Source organism: Mobula hypostoma, chromosome 23 (genome assembly GCF_963921235.1).
Source record: "Mobula hypostoma chromosome 23, sMobHyp1.1, whole genome shotgun sequence".
Lineage (NCBI taxonomy): Eukaryota > Metazoa > Chordata > Chondrichthyes > Myliobatiformes > Myliobatidae > Mobula > Mobula hypostoma.
The window spans coordinates 47,450,649-47,467,973 of record NC_086119.1 but is presented as its reverse complement, the minus strand read 5'-3'; the positions used below and the strand labels follow the sequence as shown (position 1 = coordinate 47,467,973).

Genomic DNA, 17,325 nt, shown 5'->3' with positions numbered 1-17,325 from the left:
GAGCACATCTGAAGCTCAGATGAGGCAAGGGCACACTCAATCCACGTCGCAAAACTGGAAGGAAGTAGCCTTCACAATGGATATAACACCAAGGTTTATGTCTGTAAAGGTTCTCAGTCATCCAGGTCACTATATATCAAGCAGTAGTAAATCAAGGCAACTGGACTTGCTGTGCTGTCTAGAAGACATTTCACCACTCATCCGAGAGGCTTCTGCAGTTCTGCTCCATGGTGGGTAGTTTTCCGGCTTAGAAACTCTGTGAGTTGTTTAAAGGTAGAGTATAGCAATCACATGAGGGTCATAAAGAGTCGTAGAGGTAATGAGAGGGTCATTACTCTTATCTTTGCATGAATGGAGGAGTGAATGGTTGTGGAGACGCTGGGGTAGAGATATTAGGACTGCCCTATCCCTGAACAGAGGGGTTGGTACGACACCACCTATCAGCTACTCACAATGCATCTCTAACATCTCTACTTACTAACATCTCTACCCCAGCATCTCCACAACAGTTCACACCTCCATTCGTGCAAAGATAAGACTAATGACCCTCTCATTACCTCTACGACTCTTAACGGCTCTTATGTGATTGCTATACAGTATCTTTAAACAACTCACAGAGTTTATAAACCGGAAATCTAACCACCATGGATCAGAACTGAAGAAGCCTCTCAGATGAGAGGTGAAACGTCTTCCAGACAACACAGCCAGTCCAGTTGCCTTGATTTACTACTGCTTGAAACACCAAGGTTTCAAACAGAGTCAGCGATTAAATCATATATTTTAAATGAAAATTCCTTTATTACAAAATGATTATTTGTTTATGTTTCACAAAAGATATAGGCTGCAAAATAAAAATTCTGGTAGGCACGGCAAGGAAATTGTTTCTTATTAAATGTTCAACTCCACAGAATTGAATGTACCCAAGAGGGGTTAGTGCACTACTATCAACAGAATGCAATTACGACTGGGCCTAATTACTATGAATACTTATTCTGAGCAATAGTGATGCACAGCATAACCTGTTCACAGCCAATTGGCATGAATACTTGCTGCAAATGACGGTGTGTTAAGGGGAAAAATGAGCGCAGATCACAAGAGTCCTCAGCAAACACACTTTCAGTGGAACAGATGCTAGCCTATAATAATAAAGCAGAAATACTAGAAACACTCAGAAGACATCCGTATTCCCTCCTTTTCTCTTCCAATGGATGCTGCCTGACCTACTGAGCATTCCCAGCATTCTGTGTTTTTATTTCAGGTTTGCAGTGCCTGAAGTTTATTGACTTCCATTTACACATGATGACATGGTCATCACTAATAATGAAACATCACACAAAGCCAGGGATTCCCAGCCTTTTTCATGCCATGGACCGCTACCATTAACTGAGGGGTCTGTAGACCCCAGTTTGGGAACTCCTGCGCCAAATACTGGTTTATCTCTGAAATTTCTGGCCTATACTGCTCTGTGTCAAAGACAGACACCAAGTCATTGTGTAATACAGCACAGAAACAAGCCCTTCAGCCCCTAATCTGCTATGCCAAGACACCCCTCTAAACTCATCCCATTTGGCCGATAAGCCCCTGAACATTTCCTATTCATGTACCTGTGCAAAGATCATTTAAATGTTAATTGTACTTACTCCACTGGCAGCTCACTCATATGTGTAAAGACTCTGTGTAAAGAAGTTGCCCTTCAGGTCCACTTAAAACTTTTCTTTGTAGAAGTTGGCGTCTTGGACCTCCAGAAAGTGGTCCGCGGGGGTGATTGATAAGTTTGTGGCCTCATGTAGAAGATGAGTTATTAACTTAAAACTTTCTGCATAATCACTCAAAGAGTTGAACTGCATATGCATGTAACAAGAGCGGTATAACTCATCTCCTTCTACCTTAGGCCACGACCTTATCAATCACCCCTGCTGTGGACCACTTTCTGGAAGTCCAAGATGTCAACTTCTATAAAGAAGGGATCAGTATGCTCCACGACCACTGGACTAAGTGTGTAAATGTAGGAGGGGGACTATGTTGAAAAATAAATGTGCTAGATTTTCTAAAATTGACTCCTTCTACCATAGGCCACGAACTTATCAATCGCCCCTCGTATATTCATTGTACATTAGTTCATCTCAGGGGTTCAGTAGGCAAACCCTAGCTTCAGCACAATGCTGGATGGTGTGTTCTTAATTTCTGCTCACCTTTGTGTGTGAAGAAGTGATTCCTGACTTCACCCTGCTCTCTCTATTCACATATTCTAACCTGCCATTTGCCCTAAACTATACTTAATCACAACTTAGGGCAAGACTGGAGACTGAGGTGTCCAAGAACAGGTCTAGCATGAGATGATGTTGGATTTATTGCAAAACACAAACTGCTGGAGGTGCTCAGCAGGTCAGGCAGCATCTGTGGAGGGAAGTAGACAGTCAATATTTTGGGTTGAAAGGGGCCACAGCCTGAAATATTGACCCACTGAGGTCCTCCAGCACTTTGTGTGTTGTTCCAGATTTCCAGCATCTGCAGTTTCCTGTGTCTCTGTTTAGGACTTAATGTTCAACCCAACCAAACCAAAAAAATGGAAATATCCTGTTAACTCAGTGCTTAAAACCTAACTTCTTCTATAATCTCAGTGGTGACATCATGCCTATTATTTCTTTTTGTGAAATGATTTGTAAACAAATTTTTAAATCAGCATTTGTAAACATTATTCATAGACTTTCTAAAACACTCAGTTTACAAAATAGTGATGAATAAATATGTTAGTTAGTGTCAAAAATGATCTGTCCGTTGTTGCCCTTCAAATACTTCATTTTAGTTGAGATTTCAGCTTTTTCCCCATACCTATCAGGATAAATTAACATTCAGATGGGATGGTTGACATGCAAATGCCCAGAACATGTTTACATGTATTTTTACTGTGTGCTGTTATCACCACATTTAATTCTATTAGAAAAATCTTCTGCTTGCCAAGTGGTAATTGCTTTGTATTGCTTTTCAATTGTGCAGTTGATCAACCGATAGATTTGGTTTTAAACACTGGTTTTAAACAAAGCAATAACCCCACATAAAAATATCAATGGTTGGAGATTAGGTGTGTGTGGTTTTAAAGTTTTAAACCCAAGACCCCTTATCTTCATTTCCTTGCCCAGTGTCCTGTGTAATGGATTGTTTCTCCAAAGTTCTACCTTGCCTAGAGTTCATACGCTGAGGAAGCCAGCAGTCCTCTCCCGAGCCAACATCTTCTGGCTGTGTCAATTTCAAAGAGGATTTCTGTTTGCCCTGACCCTGAGATCCCACAACTCTGCTGTTAGCTTTGAAAGTTTTATGTGAACTTCCTGATTTTGTGCTGCTTTTTAATGCTTTATCTTCCTGTCTGTAGGATAATGGTGTTGGGATTCTGGATGGCTTTTTCTCAGGCCTGTTGTCCCTCCTGGGACGTATTTTAGGCCGAAGTTTCAGCTTGTAAATGGAAGGAACTCTCTCTGGCTTTCTTAAGGACCTCTTTTGTTTTCCCTGTTGAACCCTGGTCTTCTGAAGACTGTAGGATGGGACTGGCCAATCAAATGATGAGTTGGTGTCAGGTCCTTCATTGGTGGACAAGGAATTCAGCTCAAGAGTAGTCATTGCATTTTGAGACACTGGCATATCTCTCCTCATAGTACCTTTAAAAGAATTTCCCTTTTGGTCAAATGTTGAACAAACCTTATTTGAACTTTGGTCTGCAGCTCTGTCAGAGAATGGCTTGCTAGTTTCTAAGTCATCCAAACCAGTTGGCTGGAGTCCAGCACTGGAATCACTTGGCACCATTTCCAAGGAGGTCTTCGCTATCCAGTTCTTAATATCCACATGATTGAGGCTAGGTGCTCCGCTCACGAGCTCGGTGAGAACATCACCAAAACCACTCTCCTTCTGGATAAGTTTCGCTGAGGGTAGCAAAGCCTCATTGCCGCAACTGGAGCACTGATTGCCATTATTGACATGCTTGGCTCCAGCTTGCAAAGGGGAAATCGAGTACTTTGAAGGACCCACATTAAGTCTTTGAGCTTCCTTCGGCTTTGGGGAGCTGACCGTTTTTGCTGGTGAAGAACATTCACTGGGCTCACCCTCCTCCAAATTTTCCCCAAGTGAGCACAACTGCAGAGCTTTCATATTGGATACAATTTCATCTTCGAAGCATCTATACAATTCTGATTCCTGCATGGGATGAAAAGGTGGCAGTGTGAGTAAGCATGCTTTGCTTCTGCTGGAGTTCATGTCTTTATTGTTGTTGTTATTTAAGCTGTAAGGGTCTAGCGTCCTTGATCGAATTGGACTTTTTTGCAGATTTGGGTTCTTTGATCCATTAACTGATGGTTTTCTGGTAGAGCTGGAATCTTGCCAGCAACCATCCTGGTCCGTGGCAGAGGAGGAAAGAGGCAAAGTGTTCTGCCCAACACTTTGAGCTACTTGCAGCTTACACTGTTGGCTGGGTGCAGGCGAGTGACTTCTCGCCATTCCTTTGGCGATTACAGAGCTCATTTCTGAAGCAGCTTTGTGAGCTTGTGTCAAAGCCCTGCTGCTTTGCTTGTTCATATCTGAGCTGCTTTGGTCAATTTTGGAAGGACCACTCTGGGTGTTGACCCAAGAACGACTCATCCTGTTCTCTGACTGTTGAGGAACAGAAGAATGACTTGGCACTTTGGATTTGTCCACAACAGATAAGGCACTGCCCTTACTCTCCTGGGCTGCAGAATACGGCTTTGTGGCCACTGGCAAAGCCCTGGTCTTCTCCCTCCCTGTTCTTGCTGCAGCAGTGAGGCTGGAATTGGCTTTACCACTGTTGATGCTGGTTGAAATCTGGCAAGATGGAGTCGAGGACTGATCTCTCTGCCTAAGTAATAAATCAGAAACATCCATCAGTAGGAAGTGAAACAGATCATGCGAAACTCTTTACTAGCCATCATTTGAAATTATGGTGAAGATCTGCCATTCAGGCACAGAGAAAGCAAGAATACAATGGATCAGAAGGTGGAGCAAAGGAATAACTTTACTGTATAACATCATGTGCCTAATATGGACCATTTGCAGGCATTTTTGTTGGACACCTAAATCATGGGTCCTCTTACATATGTCAATGAGGAACTTAATGCATCTTTCAGGTGTCCTCAAGTGATTGGCTGAGTCTTTTTCTAGGGTAGGAGAGTCTACGAAAGGGGGCATATCTGAAAGGTGAAAGGAGAAAGATTTAAAGTCGATCTGATATTTTGTTATATTTTGTCTTCAAATTTGACCTACTGAAATGAATCACTTCACACTTATCTGGGTTGAACCCCATCTGACACTTCTCAGCCCAGTTCTGCAACCTATCGATGTCCCGCTGTAACCTCTGACAACCCTCCAGACTATCCACCACACCCCCAACCTTTGTGTCATCAGCAAACTTACTAACCTACCCTTCTACTTCTTCATCCAGGTCATTTATAAAAATCACAAAGAGGAGTGGTCCCAGAACAGATCCCTGAGGCACACCACTAGTCACCACCCTACATGCAGAATATAAACCATCTACAACGATAGTTTGCCTTCTGTGGGTAAGCCAATTCTGGATCCACAAAGCAAGGATTCCTTGGATATGATGCCTCATTACTTTCTGAATGAGCCTCACATGGGGAACCTTATCAACTGCCTTACTGAAATCCATATAAACTACATCTACCTTCATAAATGTGTTTTGTTACCTCCTCAAATAATTCAATTAGGCTTGTAAGGCACAGCTTGCCCTTGACAAAGCCATGCTGACTATCTCTAATCAGATCCAAATGTTCACAAATCCTGCCTCTCAGGATCTTCTCCAACAACTTGCCCACCACTGAAGTAAGACTCACTGGTAGAAAGTAGAAAGATGTGACATAGGATCGGAAGATGTTCAATCCTTGTGGATTGAGTTAAGAAGCTGCAAGGGTAAAAGGACATTGATTGCAGTTATATACAGGCCTTCCAGCAGTGGCTAGGAGGTGGACCACAGGTTACAACAGCAAATAGAAAAGGCGAGTCAAAAGGACAATGTTATTGTAGGCATGGGAGATGTTAACATGCAGGTCGATTGGGAAAATCAGGGTGGTAATGGATCTCAAGAGAGTGAGTTTGTTGAATGCCTAAGAGATAGCTTTTTAGAGCAGTTTGTCGTTGAACCTACTAGGGGATCAGCTATACCAGATTGGGTGTTATGTAATGAACCGGAAACGATTAGGGAGCTTAAGGTAAAAGAACCCTTAGGAACCAGTGATCACAATATGATTGTGTTCAACTTGAAATTTGATAGAAAGAAGTAAAGTCTGATGTAGCAGTATTTCAGCGGAGTAAGGGAAATTACTGTGGTATGAGAGAGGAGCTGGCCAAGGTAAATTGGAAGGAGCAGCTGGCAGGGATGAAAGCAGAGCAGCAATGGCTTGTATTTTTGGGAAAAATGAGGAAGGTGCAGAACATGTATATTCCAAAAAGGAAGAAACACTCAAATGTTAAAATAGCACAACTGTGGCTGTCAAGAGAAGTCAAAGCTATTGTAAAAGCAAAAGAAAGGGCATACAGCAATGCAAAATTAGGGGGAAGATAGAGGATTGGGAAATTTTTAAAAACCTACGGACAGCAACTAAAACAAATCATTAGAAGGGACAAGATGAAATATGAAAGCAAACTAGCAAATAATATTAAGGAGGATACTAATAGTTTTTTCAAGTGTGTTAAAAATAAAAGAGAAATGAGAGTGGATATAGGACTGCTAGAAAATGAGGCAGGAGAAATAATGGGGGAGAAGGAGATGGCTGATGAACTAAATGAGTATTTTGCGTCAGTCTTCGCTGTGGGAGACACTAGCAGTATGCCTGATGATGTAGTGTGTGAAGGAAGAGAAGTGGATGCAGTTACTGTTACAAGAGAGAAGGTGCTCAAAAAGCTGAAAGACCTAAAGGTACATAAGTCACCCAAACCAGATGAACTGCATCCTAGGGTTCTGAAAGAGGTAGCATTAGAGATTGTGGTGGCATTAGAAATGATCTTTCAAAAATCATTGGACTTTGGCATGGTGCCAGAGGACTGGAAAATTGCAAATGTCACTCCACTCTTTAAGAAAAGAGGAAGGCAGCAGAAAGGAAATTATAGACCAGTTAGCCTGACTTCAGTGGTTAGGAAGATGTTAGAGTCAATTGTTAATTAAGGATGAGGTGATGGAGTACTTGGTGACACAGGACAAGATAGTACAAACTCAGCATGGTTTCCTTCAGGGAAAATCCTGCCTGATGAATCTGCTGGAATTCTTTGAGGAGATTACAAGTAGGATAGATATAGGGGATGCAGTGGATGTTGTATATTTGGACTTCCACAAGGCCTATGACAAGGTGCCACACATGAGGCTGCTTACCAAATTAAGAGCCCATGGTATTACAGGAAAGTTAATAACGTGGTTATAGCATTGGCTGATTGGTAGAAGGCAGTGAGTGGGAATAAAAGGATCCTTTTCTGGTTAGCTGCCAGTGACTAATGGTGTTCCACAGGGGTCAGTGTTGGGAACCACTTCTTTTTATGCTGTATATCAATGATTTAGATGATGGAATAGATGGCTTTGTTGCCAAGTTTGCAGACGATATGAAGATTGGTGGAGGGGCAGGTAGTGTTGAGGAAACAGGTAGGCTGCAGAAGGACTTAGACATCTCAGGAGAATCGGCAAGAAAATGGCAAATGAAACACAATGTTGGAAAATGCACGGTTATACACTTTGGTGGAAGAAATAAATGTGCGGACTATTTTCAAAACGGAGAAATTGCAGGAATCTGAGATGCAGAGGGACTTGGGAGTCCTTGTGCAGAACATCCTGAAGGTTAATTTGCAGGTTGAGTAGGTGGTGAGGAAGGCAAATGCTATGTTAGCATTCATTTCAAGAGGTCTAGAATATAAGAGCAAGGATGTGATGCTGAGGCTTTATAAGGCACTGGTGAGGCCTCACCTTGAGTATTGCGAACAGTTTTGGGCCCCTTATCTTAAAGATATGCTGCCATTGGAGAGGGTCCAGAGGAGATTCACAAGGATGATTCCAGGAATGAAAGGGTTATCATACGAGAAATGTTTGATGGCTCTGGGTCTGTACTCGCTGGAATTCAGAAGGACGAGGGGGGGATCTCATTGAAACCTTTTGAATGTTGAAAGGCCTAGACAGAGTAGATGTGGAAAGGATGTTTCCCCTAGTGGGAGAGTCTAGGGCAAGAGGGCACAGCCTCAGGATGGAGGGACACCCTTTCAAAACAGAGATGTTGAGAAATTTCTTTAGCCAAAGGATGGTGAATTTGTGGAATTTGTTGCCACATGCAGCTGTGGAGGCCAGGTCACTGGGAGCACTTAAGGCAGAGGTTGATAGGTTCTTGACTGGACATGGCATCAAAGGTTACGGGGAGAAGACAGGAACTGGGGTTGAGGAGGAGATTTAAAAAAAAAAGTATCAGCCATGATTGAATGGCAGAGCAGACTCGATGAGCCAGATGAGCTAATTCCGCTCCTATGTCTTATGGTCTATAATTTCTTAGGTTATCTCTACTCCCTTTCTTGAACAAGGGAACAACATTTGCAACTTTCCAATCCTCTGGTACTTCTCCTGTCCCTATTGATGATGCAACGATCAATGCCAGAGGCTCAGCAGTCTTCTCCCTTGTTTCCCACAGATAGCCTGGAGGATATCTCATCCAGTCCCGGCGACTTATCTAACTTAATCCCTTCCAACAGCTCCAGTGCATCCTCTTTCTTAATGTCTATACGCTCAAGCATCTCAGTCCATTGTAAGTCATTCCCACAATTGCCAAAGTCCTTTTCACTGGTGAATACTGAAGCAAAGTATTCATGAAGTATCTCTACTGCCTCCTCCAGTTCCACGACTGTTTCCACTATTGCACCTGATTGGTCCTGTTCTCACACAGCTCATCCTCTTGCTCTTCACATACTTATAGAAAAGCCTTGGGATTTTCCTTAATCCTGCTCACCAAGGCCTTCTCATGGCTCCTTCTAGCTCTCCTAATTTCATTCTTGAGCTCCTTCCTGGCACCCTTGTAATTTTCTAGAGCTCTAACAGTACCTAGTTTCTTGAACCTTTCGTAAGCTTTTCTTTTCTTCTTAACTAGTTTGCTACATCCTTTGTAAACCATGGTTCTTTTACCCTACCATCCTTTCCCTGCCTCAATGACAGATAAGGACCAAATGTAAGGAAATGGGAGAGGGCAACTTGTACAGCATGGAAAAGTTGGGCTGAAGGGTCTGTGTCTGTGCTATAGAACTGTATGACTTGGTGAGCACATTCACAGTGGGTCAATGATACTATCCCCTCCAGCTCTTTACCCCATTAGAAGTAATTAAACCAGATTATGTAATCCACATTGAGCATTCTGTTAGATCATTGAAGTTAACTGAGCCCCAATGATTGTGACTACTAGCAGCTTGTACTCTAGTGGTTAGCATAATACTAATAGTGATCGCTTTCTGCCACTGCCAGTAAGGAGTCTCTATATTCTCCCCGTGACAACATGGGTTTCTCATGTGCTCTGGTTACCTCCCACATTCCAAAGGCATATGGTTAGGGGTGTGTTGTGTGCATAATCTATTGGCTCTGGAAGCATGGCAAGACTTGTGGGCTGCCCAACACAATCGTTGCTATAATGATCTGGCACAAACATCGTTTTTCACCGTATGTTTCAACGTTTCGATGTAGGCATGACAAATCCAAGATTCAAGATCTTTTATGTCATTTCCCGTGCTGCAAAATAATTGATGCAGCACAAAAAAACCCACAATAATTAAAAACACGGTAAATATAAATTATGTAGGATAACATATATACATAAATTGCTTGTGCGTCCATAATGTGACACTTGGTACAGGTTTGTCTGTACGCAAGGTGACTGATAGGAAATGATAAAGTAGTGGTGGTTGGGGGTGTGGAGGGGTGGGTTAGTGGGTGGAGGTGTTGATTAGCCTTACTGCTTGGGGAAAGTAACTGATTTTGAGTCTGTTGGTCCTGACATGGATGCAAAGTGGCCTCCTCCCTGATGGGAGTGGGACAAACAGTCCATGAGCAGGGTGGATGGGATCCTTCATGATGATACTAGCCCTTTTCCTGCACCTTTCTGTATATACGTCCCTGATGGTGGGTAGGCTGGTGTTCGTGGTGGGTTGGGCAGCCTTGACTACACATTGTAGATCTTTCCTGTCCACTGCAGTGCAGTTTCCGTAGCATGTAGTAATGCAGCTTGTTACGATGCTCTCTGGTCCGCAAGTGTAGAATGACACGAGTACGTAGTCTAGCTCGCTTCAGCCTCCCCAGAGAGTAGAGAATGAAGTTCATCTTTAAAATCTTCCTGGTGAATATTTATTGGTGACAGATAGTTAGCATCCTTACATAATGAAAGAGCGAGGCTGTTAACTGTGGGACCTGCCTTTTCAATTCCCCTCCATAGCTTGATGGGTTTTTGAAAAAGTCCCCACTGACAGAGCAAGAGACTGGATGAGCTCTTGCAACCCAGACGGACTTTACTGACAATCATCTTAATGTGCTTGTCGAGTCTGACATTCCAATGTCCGTGGGAGGAGCACAGAGCCCGTCTGATGTGAAAACATTTACCCAGGGCCCTTCTGTTAACTGCACGTCAGAACCAATACAACAGCTTTGTGAGCTGGGGAAATGGGAGGTCACACCATAGCAGTGCGAGGGTTAAGAGGAAGTCGGTGCCGATACACTGGAGATCAGCAGTTTCAGAGCACTGCCCCGGGCAAGGCCATGGTCAGTGCTTTATCTCATCTCTGCTCTACTCCTGTGGCAGGCCATCTTCCCTGCAGATTGCAATGGGCGGTGGCACAAATCAATTTAACAGTCCCACAGGAGAATCATCAGCTTCCAGCAAGATAAGCCCAAACAACTGCTGTTCCTAATTGTTAACTGTATTCCGACAGAGCCCACAGAGAACTGGTAAAACAGGTCGCACTGTTAAACACCCTCACTCTCTCAGAACTTAAGGTTACATTTTAGCTGTCACTGATAAATATTCACAAGTAGTCACAATCAACGGGGTTCAATTAGCTTCAACATTCTAATATGATGAACAGCATGGATTTTACATTCTGGTTTAATTTCTTCTACTAGTGTGAAGAGAGCTGCAGATGTACCACAGGGCAGCATCACCCACGCCTGGTACGCCGACATCCCCGTGTTGTCCCACCTGAGCACTAAAGCCAAAATCTAACGTCAAGATTATCCCACTCATCATTTCCAAGGGCACTTGATATTGAACAGGTTCACTGTCAGTCATGCAAAAAAAAAACAGGATTGTGAAAGGTGAATGGAATTGTAGCTCTTGAACAAGTGACCTGAGAACACAAGTTATGCTGTAGTTATATAAAGGTCTGGTCAAACACCAACTGGACTACGTTATTGGTCAGTGGGGAAGGACAATATCAGCCTTAAAGCAAGTGAAATGTAGTTTCATTAGACTAACAATGGTACTAAATAAACAACGGGCTGCACAGAACCAGGGCTATGTTCCCTAGAAAGTGATACATGAAATAATTAAAGAATTTAATTAAACGGTGCACAGAAACTATACCCACTGCTGCGGAGCTTACAGCAAACCTTGAAATCAAAGTTTGACAGTTCAGAGATAACATCAAGAAGCCGTCTCCGCGCCAGAAGCAGTCAAAGTCTGCAATGCTGTGTCTCAAAATTAATATAATAGCACTGGAGGCAGTCTAAACATATTATGTTAATTCCTGGATATGAGGGCTGTAAAATCAGCTAAACCAGTTGTATCTTTAAAACAGTAGAATTTAATAACATGGCGAGGTAACCTCATCGAAATGCAGAAAGTGTTAAGGAGCATGAAAGGCTAGAAATTCAATGGGAGAGTCTTAAACAAGGGGGCAGCCATTTAAAGCCAAGGTGTGTCGGAGTTCTTTCTCATTGAGGGTGTGAGATTCTTGGAATTTTCTACCCCTGAAAGTTGTGGAGGCTGGACCACCGGCAGGATTTAAAGAGTGGGGGGATTGAGTACTTGGGGAACTGCAATAGAAGAGAAGACGAGGTCAATTGAAACAAGGCGTCGTGGGTGTATTTAAGGCAGAAGTTGATCGTTTCCTGATTGGTCAGAGCATCAAAGGATACGGCGAGAAGGCAGGTGTATGGGGTTGAGTGGGATCCGGGATCAGCCATGATGGAATGGCAGAGCAGACTTGATGGGCTGAATGGTCTAATTCTGCTTCTGTGTCTTATGGTCTTATGGACTTCAAGAATAAGCAATGAGGATTATACTATCTGGCTAACCTCACTGACGTTGGGATTCAGAAACGTAAAGGTATATCACATGCTGGTGAGGGTCACTTGAGCAATAATGGAATTACTTTCTCTTCAGGGTTAACATCAATATTGCTTCATGTATCAGTTCTGAGGGCTCTTGCCATTTCACATGCAGACTGCACACAAACCTTGGTCACTGGAGCTGCGAGCCAAAAGCTCTACCAGCGGCTACACTGTGCCACAAGGCTCTTCCAGCTGTAAGGGCTTTAACACAGAATATCTTTTCCACCACTGTTACTTCATGACAAGACACCATCCAGTTCTGTGTGGACACCACCCTCAGTTTCTGCTAAACTTAGGATGCTAGAGATGAAATTTCTGCAGGTCTTTCCCCTGCTTTCCCTCATACCTCCCTGGGGTAAACTGCTAAATAGTAGCAGGTATTTGCCTGTACAGGCTCACTGTGATCACTGCCTGGCTGAGAGGTACAACACTTCTACAGGAATGTTTTAATTATGTTGATTTCTCATTGAGTATTACACAGAAAACAGTCACACAGTTCCATTATCATTGTATTCTCTGCATCTCATATCTTCCTCAGTAACATTTCCCCTTTAATTCTGGGAACTAAGAAAGGGAATCTCTCTCATAATGAGGACACTGTTTGCACTGACCTAGGTGACACCTCAACCTGTCCCAACCTAAAACACCCGAATATTTCTTTGGGGTCTCTTATGTGGAAAAGTTCATTATGAGGCCTTTTCTCCTTGGAGCAATGGAGGGTGAGAGGTGACCTGATAGAGGTGTATAAAATGCTGAGAGGCATTGATCGTGTGGGTAGTCAAAGGCTTTCCCCAGAGTTGAAATAACTAACATGAGAGAGCACCGTTTTAAGGTGCTTGGAAGTAGGTACAGAGAGGATGCTTGGGTAAATTTATTTATTTATTTACATAGAGAGTAGTGAGTGCATGGAATGGGCTGCTGGCAACAGTGGTGGATGCGGATACGATAAGGTCTTCTAAGAGACTCCTGGACAGGTACATGGAGCTTAGAAAAATAGAGGGCTATGGGTAACCCTAGGTAATTTCTAAAGTGAGTACATGTTCAGCACAGCATTGTGGGCTGAAGGGCCTGTATTGTGCTGTAGGCTTTCTATGTTTCTATTATTGCTTGGAGATCTCACCAAACACATTTTAACATTGGCTAAGTGCTGCATATTGACGGGGGGAGGGTAGAGAACAACACAAGACCATAAGATATAGAAGCAGAATTAGGCCATTTGCCCATCCAGTCTGCTCTACCATTTCATCACAGCTGATCGATTTTCCCCCTCAGCACCAATCTCCTACCTTGACTAATCAAGAATCTATCAACCTCTGCCTTAAATATACCCAGTTACTGGCCTCCACAGCTGCCTGTGGCAAGGAATTCCACAGATAGAACATGAAACAAACATGAAGAAATTACACCTGAACAGCATTACTTGAAACTGATGGCAATGGGACTGCGACGAGCTGACGGCTGGTATTCTGCCTGGATGTCCGTAACCAGTGGTGTTCCGCAGGGACCGGTACTGGGGCCCAGCTCTTTGTGATTTTTATAAATGACTTGGATGATTAAGTGGAAGAGTGGGTTAGTAAGTTTGTAGCTGACACAAAGTTGGTGGTGTTGCGGATAGTGTAGAACGTTGGTGTAGATCACAGCTGGACATTGATCGGGTGCAGACCTGGGCTGACAAGTGGCAGATGGAGTTCAATTTGGAAAAGCGTGAAGTGATACACTTTGGAAGGTCAAACGAAGGCAGAGTATGTATAAGGTTAACGGCAGGATTTTTAGCAGTGTGGAGAAATAGAGGGATCTTGGGGTCCACATCTATAGCTCTCTCAAAGTTGCCATGCAAGTTGATAGGGTTGTTATGAATGAGTGTAAGGGGTTTCTTCTTTCATGTTATTCGCTAAGGCTAATAAAATGGCTTCTTTGTTATGATATAATAAAATGGCTTCCCTGTAATGTTAACTGCTGAGTTAACTGTAGCAGCTTGTTTGGGTTATAATTACTGTTAATGGGAATTGTATTCATTTGCTAACCAATTGGGATAGATGTTATTCTTTCTGTGTATCTGTAAGCTATTGTTTTCGCGGGGTCTGGGCAGAAGGCGTGATGGGGACAGAGAGAGGAGATGCGATGCTGTAAGATGGGCGAGGATCAGACCCAAAAGGGAGTCCGAGGCCCAAGAGCTTTTCGGGAGGAGAACTGAAGAGGAAGGACGTGCTGGACGCACTCTGGTCGACCACTGTGGTTGGTCCCAGGCAGGGGGGCCAAGGAGGTCAGAGGGGATCGAATGGTGGAACGAAGACCCCGGTAATTGAGTGCCAACTGTTGTGCACGAAGTGGTTGAACTCTGATAAGTTTGGTGCCTTTTACTTTCCTTTTATATTGTATCTCCATTAATTACATAGTTCCAGTAAGATCTATAAAGTGTAATCTGTAAATCGTACATTGTGTGCTGTCTGTTATTTGGCGGTGTGGGGTACATCACACAGCATTCACACAAACTTGATTACCCAGTTTGGCGGGGCCGAAGGCTGCTCTCCCTGGACGAAAGTGAGCTGAGCGAGCCTAAGGCTTACCAGGAGGCTACATGAGCATGGTGTGTTGGCCTTCGTTAGCTGGGGAATTGAGCTCAAGAGCCACAAATGTTGCATCTCCATAAAATCCCGGTTAAACCACACCAAGTTTTCTGCGGCAATGGGACCCATTCTTGGGGTTTCACAACTGGCCGTTTTTCAGCACAGCAAGGGTTCGGCCTAAGAACTTCGGAGGCCTAGGATCTCGGGGCTCTGGTGACGGGCGGATCGAAGGTCAGTGTCACAGCAGGAGATCCGTGTGTCGTCGGGGGAGATGTTGTTTGTTATGTCTCCCCTCTCGCTGTGAAATGGAGACACCTCTTTCTCCCTTATTAGGGAGAGGGAGAGCCTGTGGTATGTCAAATACCGGGTGAACGAGTAGTTTTTGGAGTACTGCAGATCTGTGTCTCTGCTGTTGCTTTGCTCATGCTTGAGTGCTCGATGGTGGGTGCCGATGCTTTTTTTGCTGGTGGGTGGACGGGGGATTGTTGCTCACTGCCGCTTACTCACGGAAGGGAGAGGAGCTGGGGGCTGTACTTTGGGGTTCTAACATTTAACTCTTGTTCATTCTTGGGGGCACTCTTCTGTTATTATAGATGGTTGCAAAGAAAAAGCATTTCAGGATGTATATCGTATACATTTCTCTGACATTAAATATATCTTTGAAACCTTTGAAACATTAAGAGAAAGGGCAAAGAAATGGCAGATGGAATACAGTGTAGGGAAAGGTATTGTTGCATGCACTTTGGGCAAAGGTATAAAGGTGTAGACTATTTTCTAAACAGGGAGATAACTCAGAAATCAGAGGTGCAAAGAGGCTCCTGCAGGATTCCCTAAAGTTTAATTTGCAGGTTGAATCATTGGTAAAGGAGGAAAATGAAACATTAACATTTCATGAGTGACACTCAATGTAGATTGGGAGACTGCTTTGCGAGCACCTACACTGCATCTGCCAAAAAAAATGTGATCTCCCTGTGGCCACCCATTTCCATTCTGCTTCCCATTCTGACACGCCAGTCCATGCCTCCTCTTCTGCCGCAATGAGGCCACACTCAGCTTGGAGGAGCAACACCTTACATTCCGTTTGGGTAGTCTCCAACTTGATGGCATGAACATTGATTTCTCAAACTTCCGATAACGTCCCTTCCCCCTTCACCATTCTCATTTCCCTCTCTCACAGGCCCATCACCTCCCTCTGGTGTTCCTTGCCCTTTCCCCTCCCCCTTCTCCAGCCCTTTACCTCTTCCGCCAATCAATTTCCCAGCTCTTCACCGCACTCCCCCCCACTCCGGTTTCACCTATCATCTACCACCTTGTACTTCCTCACCACAACCCCCCAACCTTTCTACTCTGACTTCTCATCTTTTTTCTCCAGTCCAGATGAAGAGGCTCGGGCCGAAATGTCCCTTTACTCTTTTCTAAAAGATGCTGCATGGCCTGCTGAGTTCCTCCATCATTTTGTGTGTTGCTTTTTTTTCAGCTCAATCATTTACCTTTTGGTGCCTGCTCAGGCTGTGATGAAGCAAGTACTGTCAGGAATCAAAAGGGCAATGTTCTATACTGATGATATTTATATTTCAACACCAAACAGGCAGACCCAGGATCTCAAGCCAATATTTAAGAGAGCATGGAGTACACATTTAAACCACACAATTTTGAGAACATCCTGAAGACCATAAAATACCTGGGTCATATGTTGGACGGGGTGGGGGGGAATGAAGGGGGAAGATGTATATTGCACTAAGGACGAGTTTGAAAAGATCAAGCAGGCACCCAGTCCTAAGATCATCAAAGAACTCAGATTGCAAATGACTGACACATTCATACTAAATTTGACAACGTAGGTGCAACACTTCTAACTAATCTGTTATTTCAGTCCTGTTTGTCAGATCTTGCTCTCTGTAGTTTACTACTGAACTTCCTAAAGTGCCACAATGATTTGGAGTATTGTGAGCATTTTCTGGGCCCCATATCTAAGAAAGGATGTGCTGGCATCAGAGAGGGTCCAGAAGGTTTATGAGAATAATCCCTGGAATGACAGTTAATATATGAGAAGAGTTTGATGGCTCTGGGCCTGAACTTGCTGATGCTTAGAAGAGCCGAGTGGGGAGGGTGGAATCTCATTGAAACCTACCGAATATTGAAAGACCCAGATAGAGTGAAGGTGGAGAGGACGTTTCCAATAGTGGAAGAGTGTAGAATCAGAGAACGCAGTCTCAGAATAAAAGGATAGCCTATAAGAACAGAGATGAGGAGGAATTTAGCCAGAGGGTGGTGAATCGGTGGAGTTCATTGTCACAGACAGCAAGTGTGGAAGTCAAGTCACTGGGTATATTTAAAGCAGAGGTTGATAGGTTCTCAGCTAATAAGGGCAAAGGTTATGGAAGACAGAAGAATGAGGAGAATGGG

General features: G+C 43.7%; 1 protein-coding gene across 1 annotated transcript in view; it reads right to left on the bottom strand.

The window, feature by feature from the left end:
* Nucleotides 1-830: 830 nt before the first annotated feature.
* LOC134336727 (GAS2-like protein 2A) overlaps nucleotides 831-17,325 on the bottom strand; it is a 47,734-nt gene continuing 31,239 nt past the window's right edge. Inside the window, exon 6 of the mRNA XM_063031139.1 lies at nucleotides 831-4,861. Within this exon, the coding sequence (XP_062887209.1) occupies nucleotides 3,103-4,861 (1,759 nt within the window). The 3' untranslated portion in view covers nucleotides 831-3,102. The remainder of the gene's footprint in view (nucleotides 4,862-17,325) is intronic.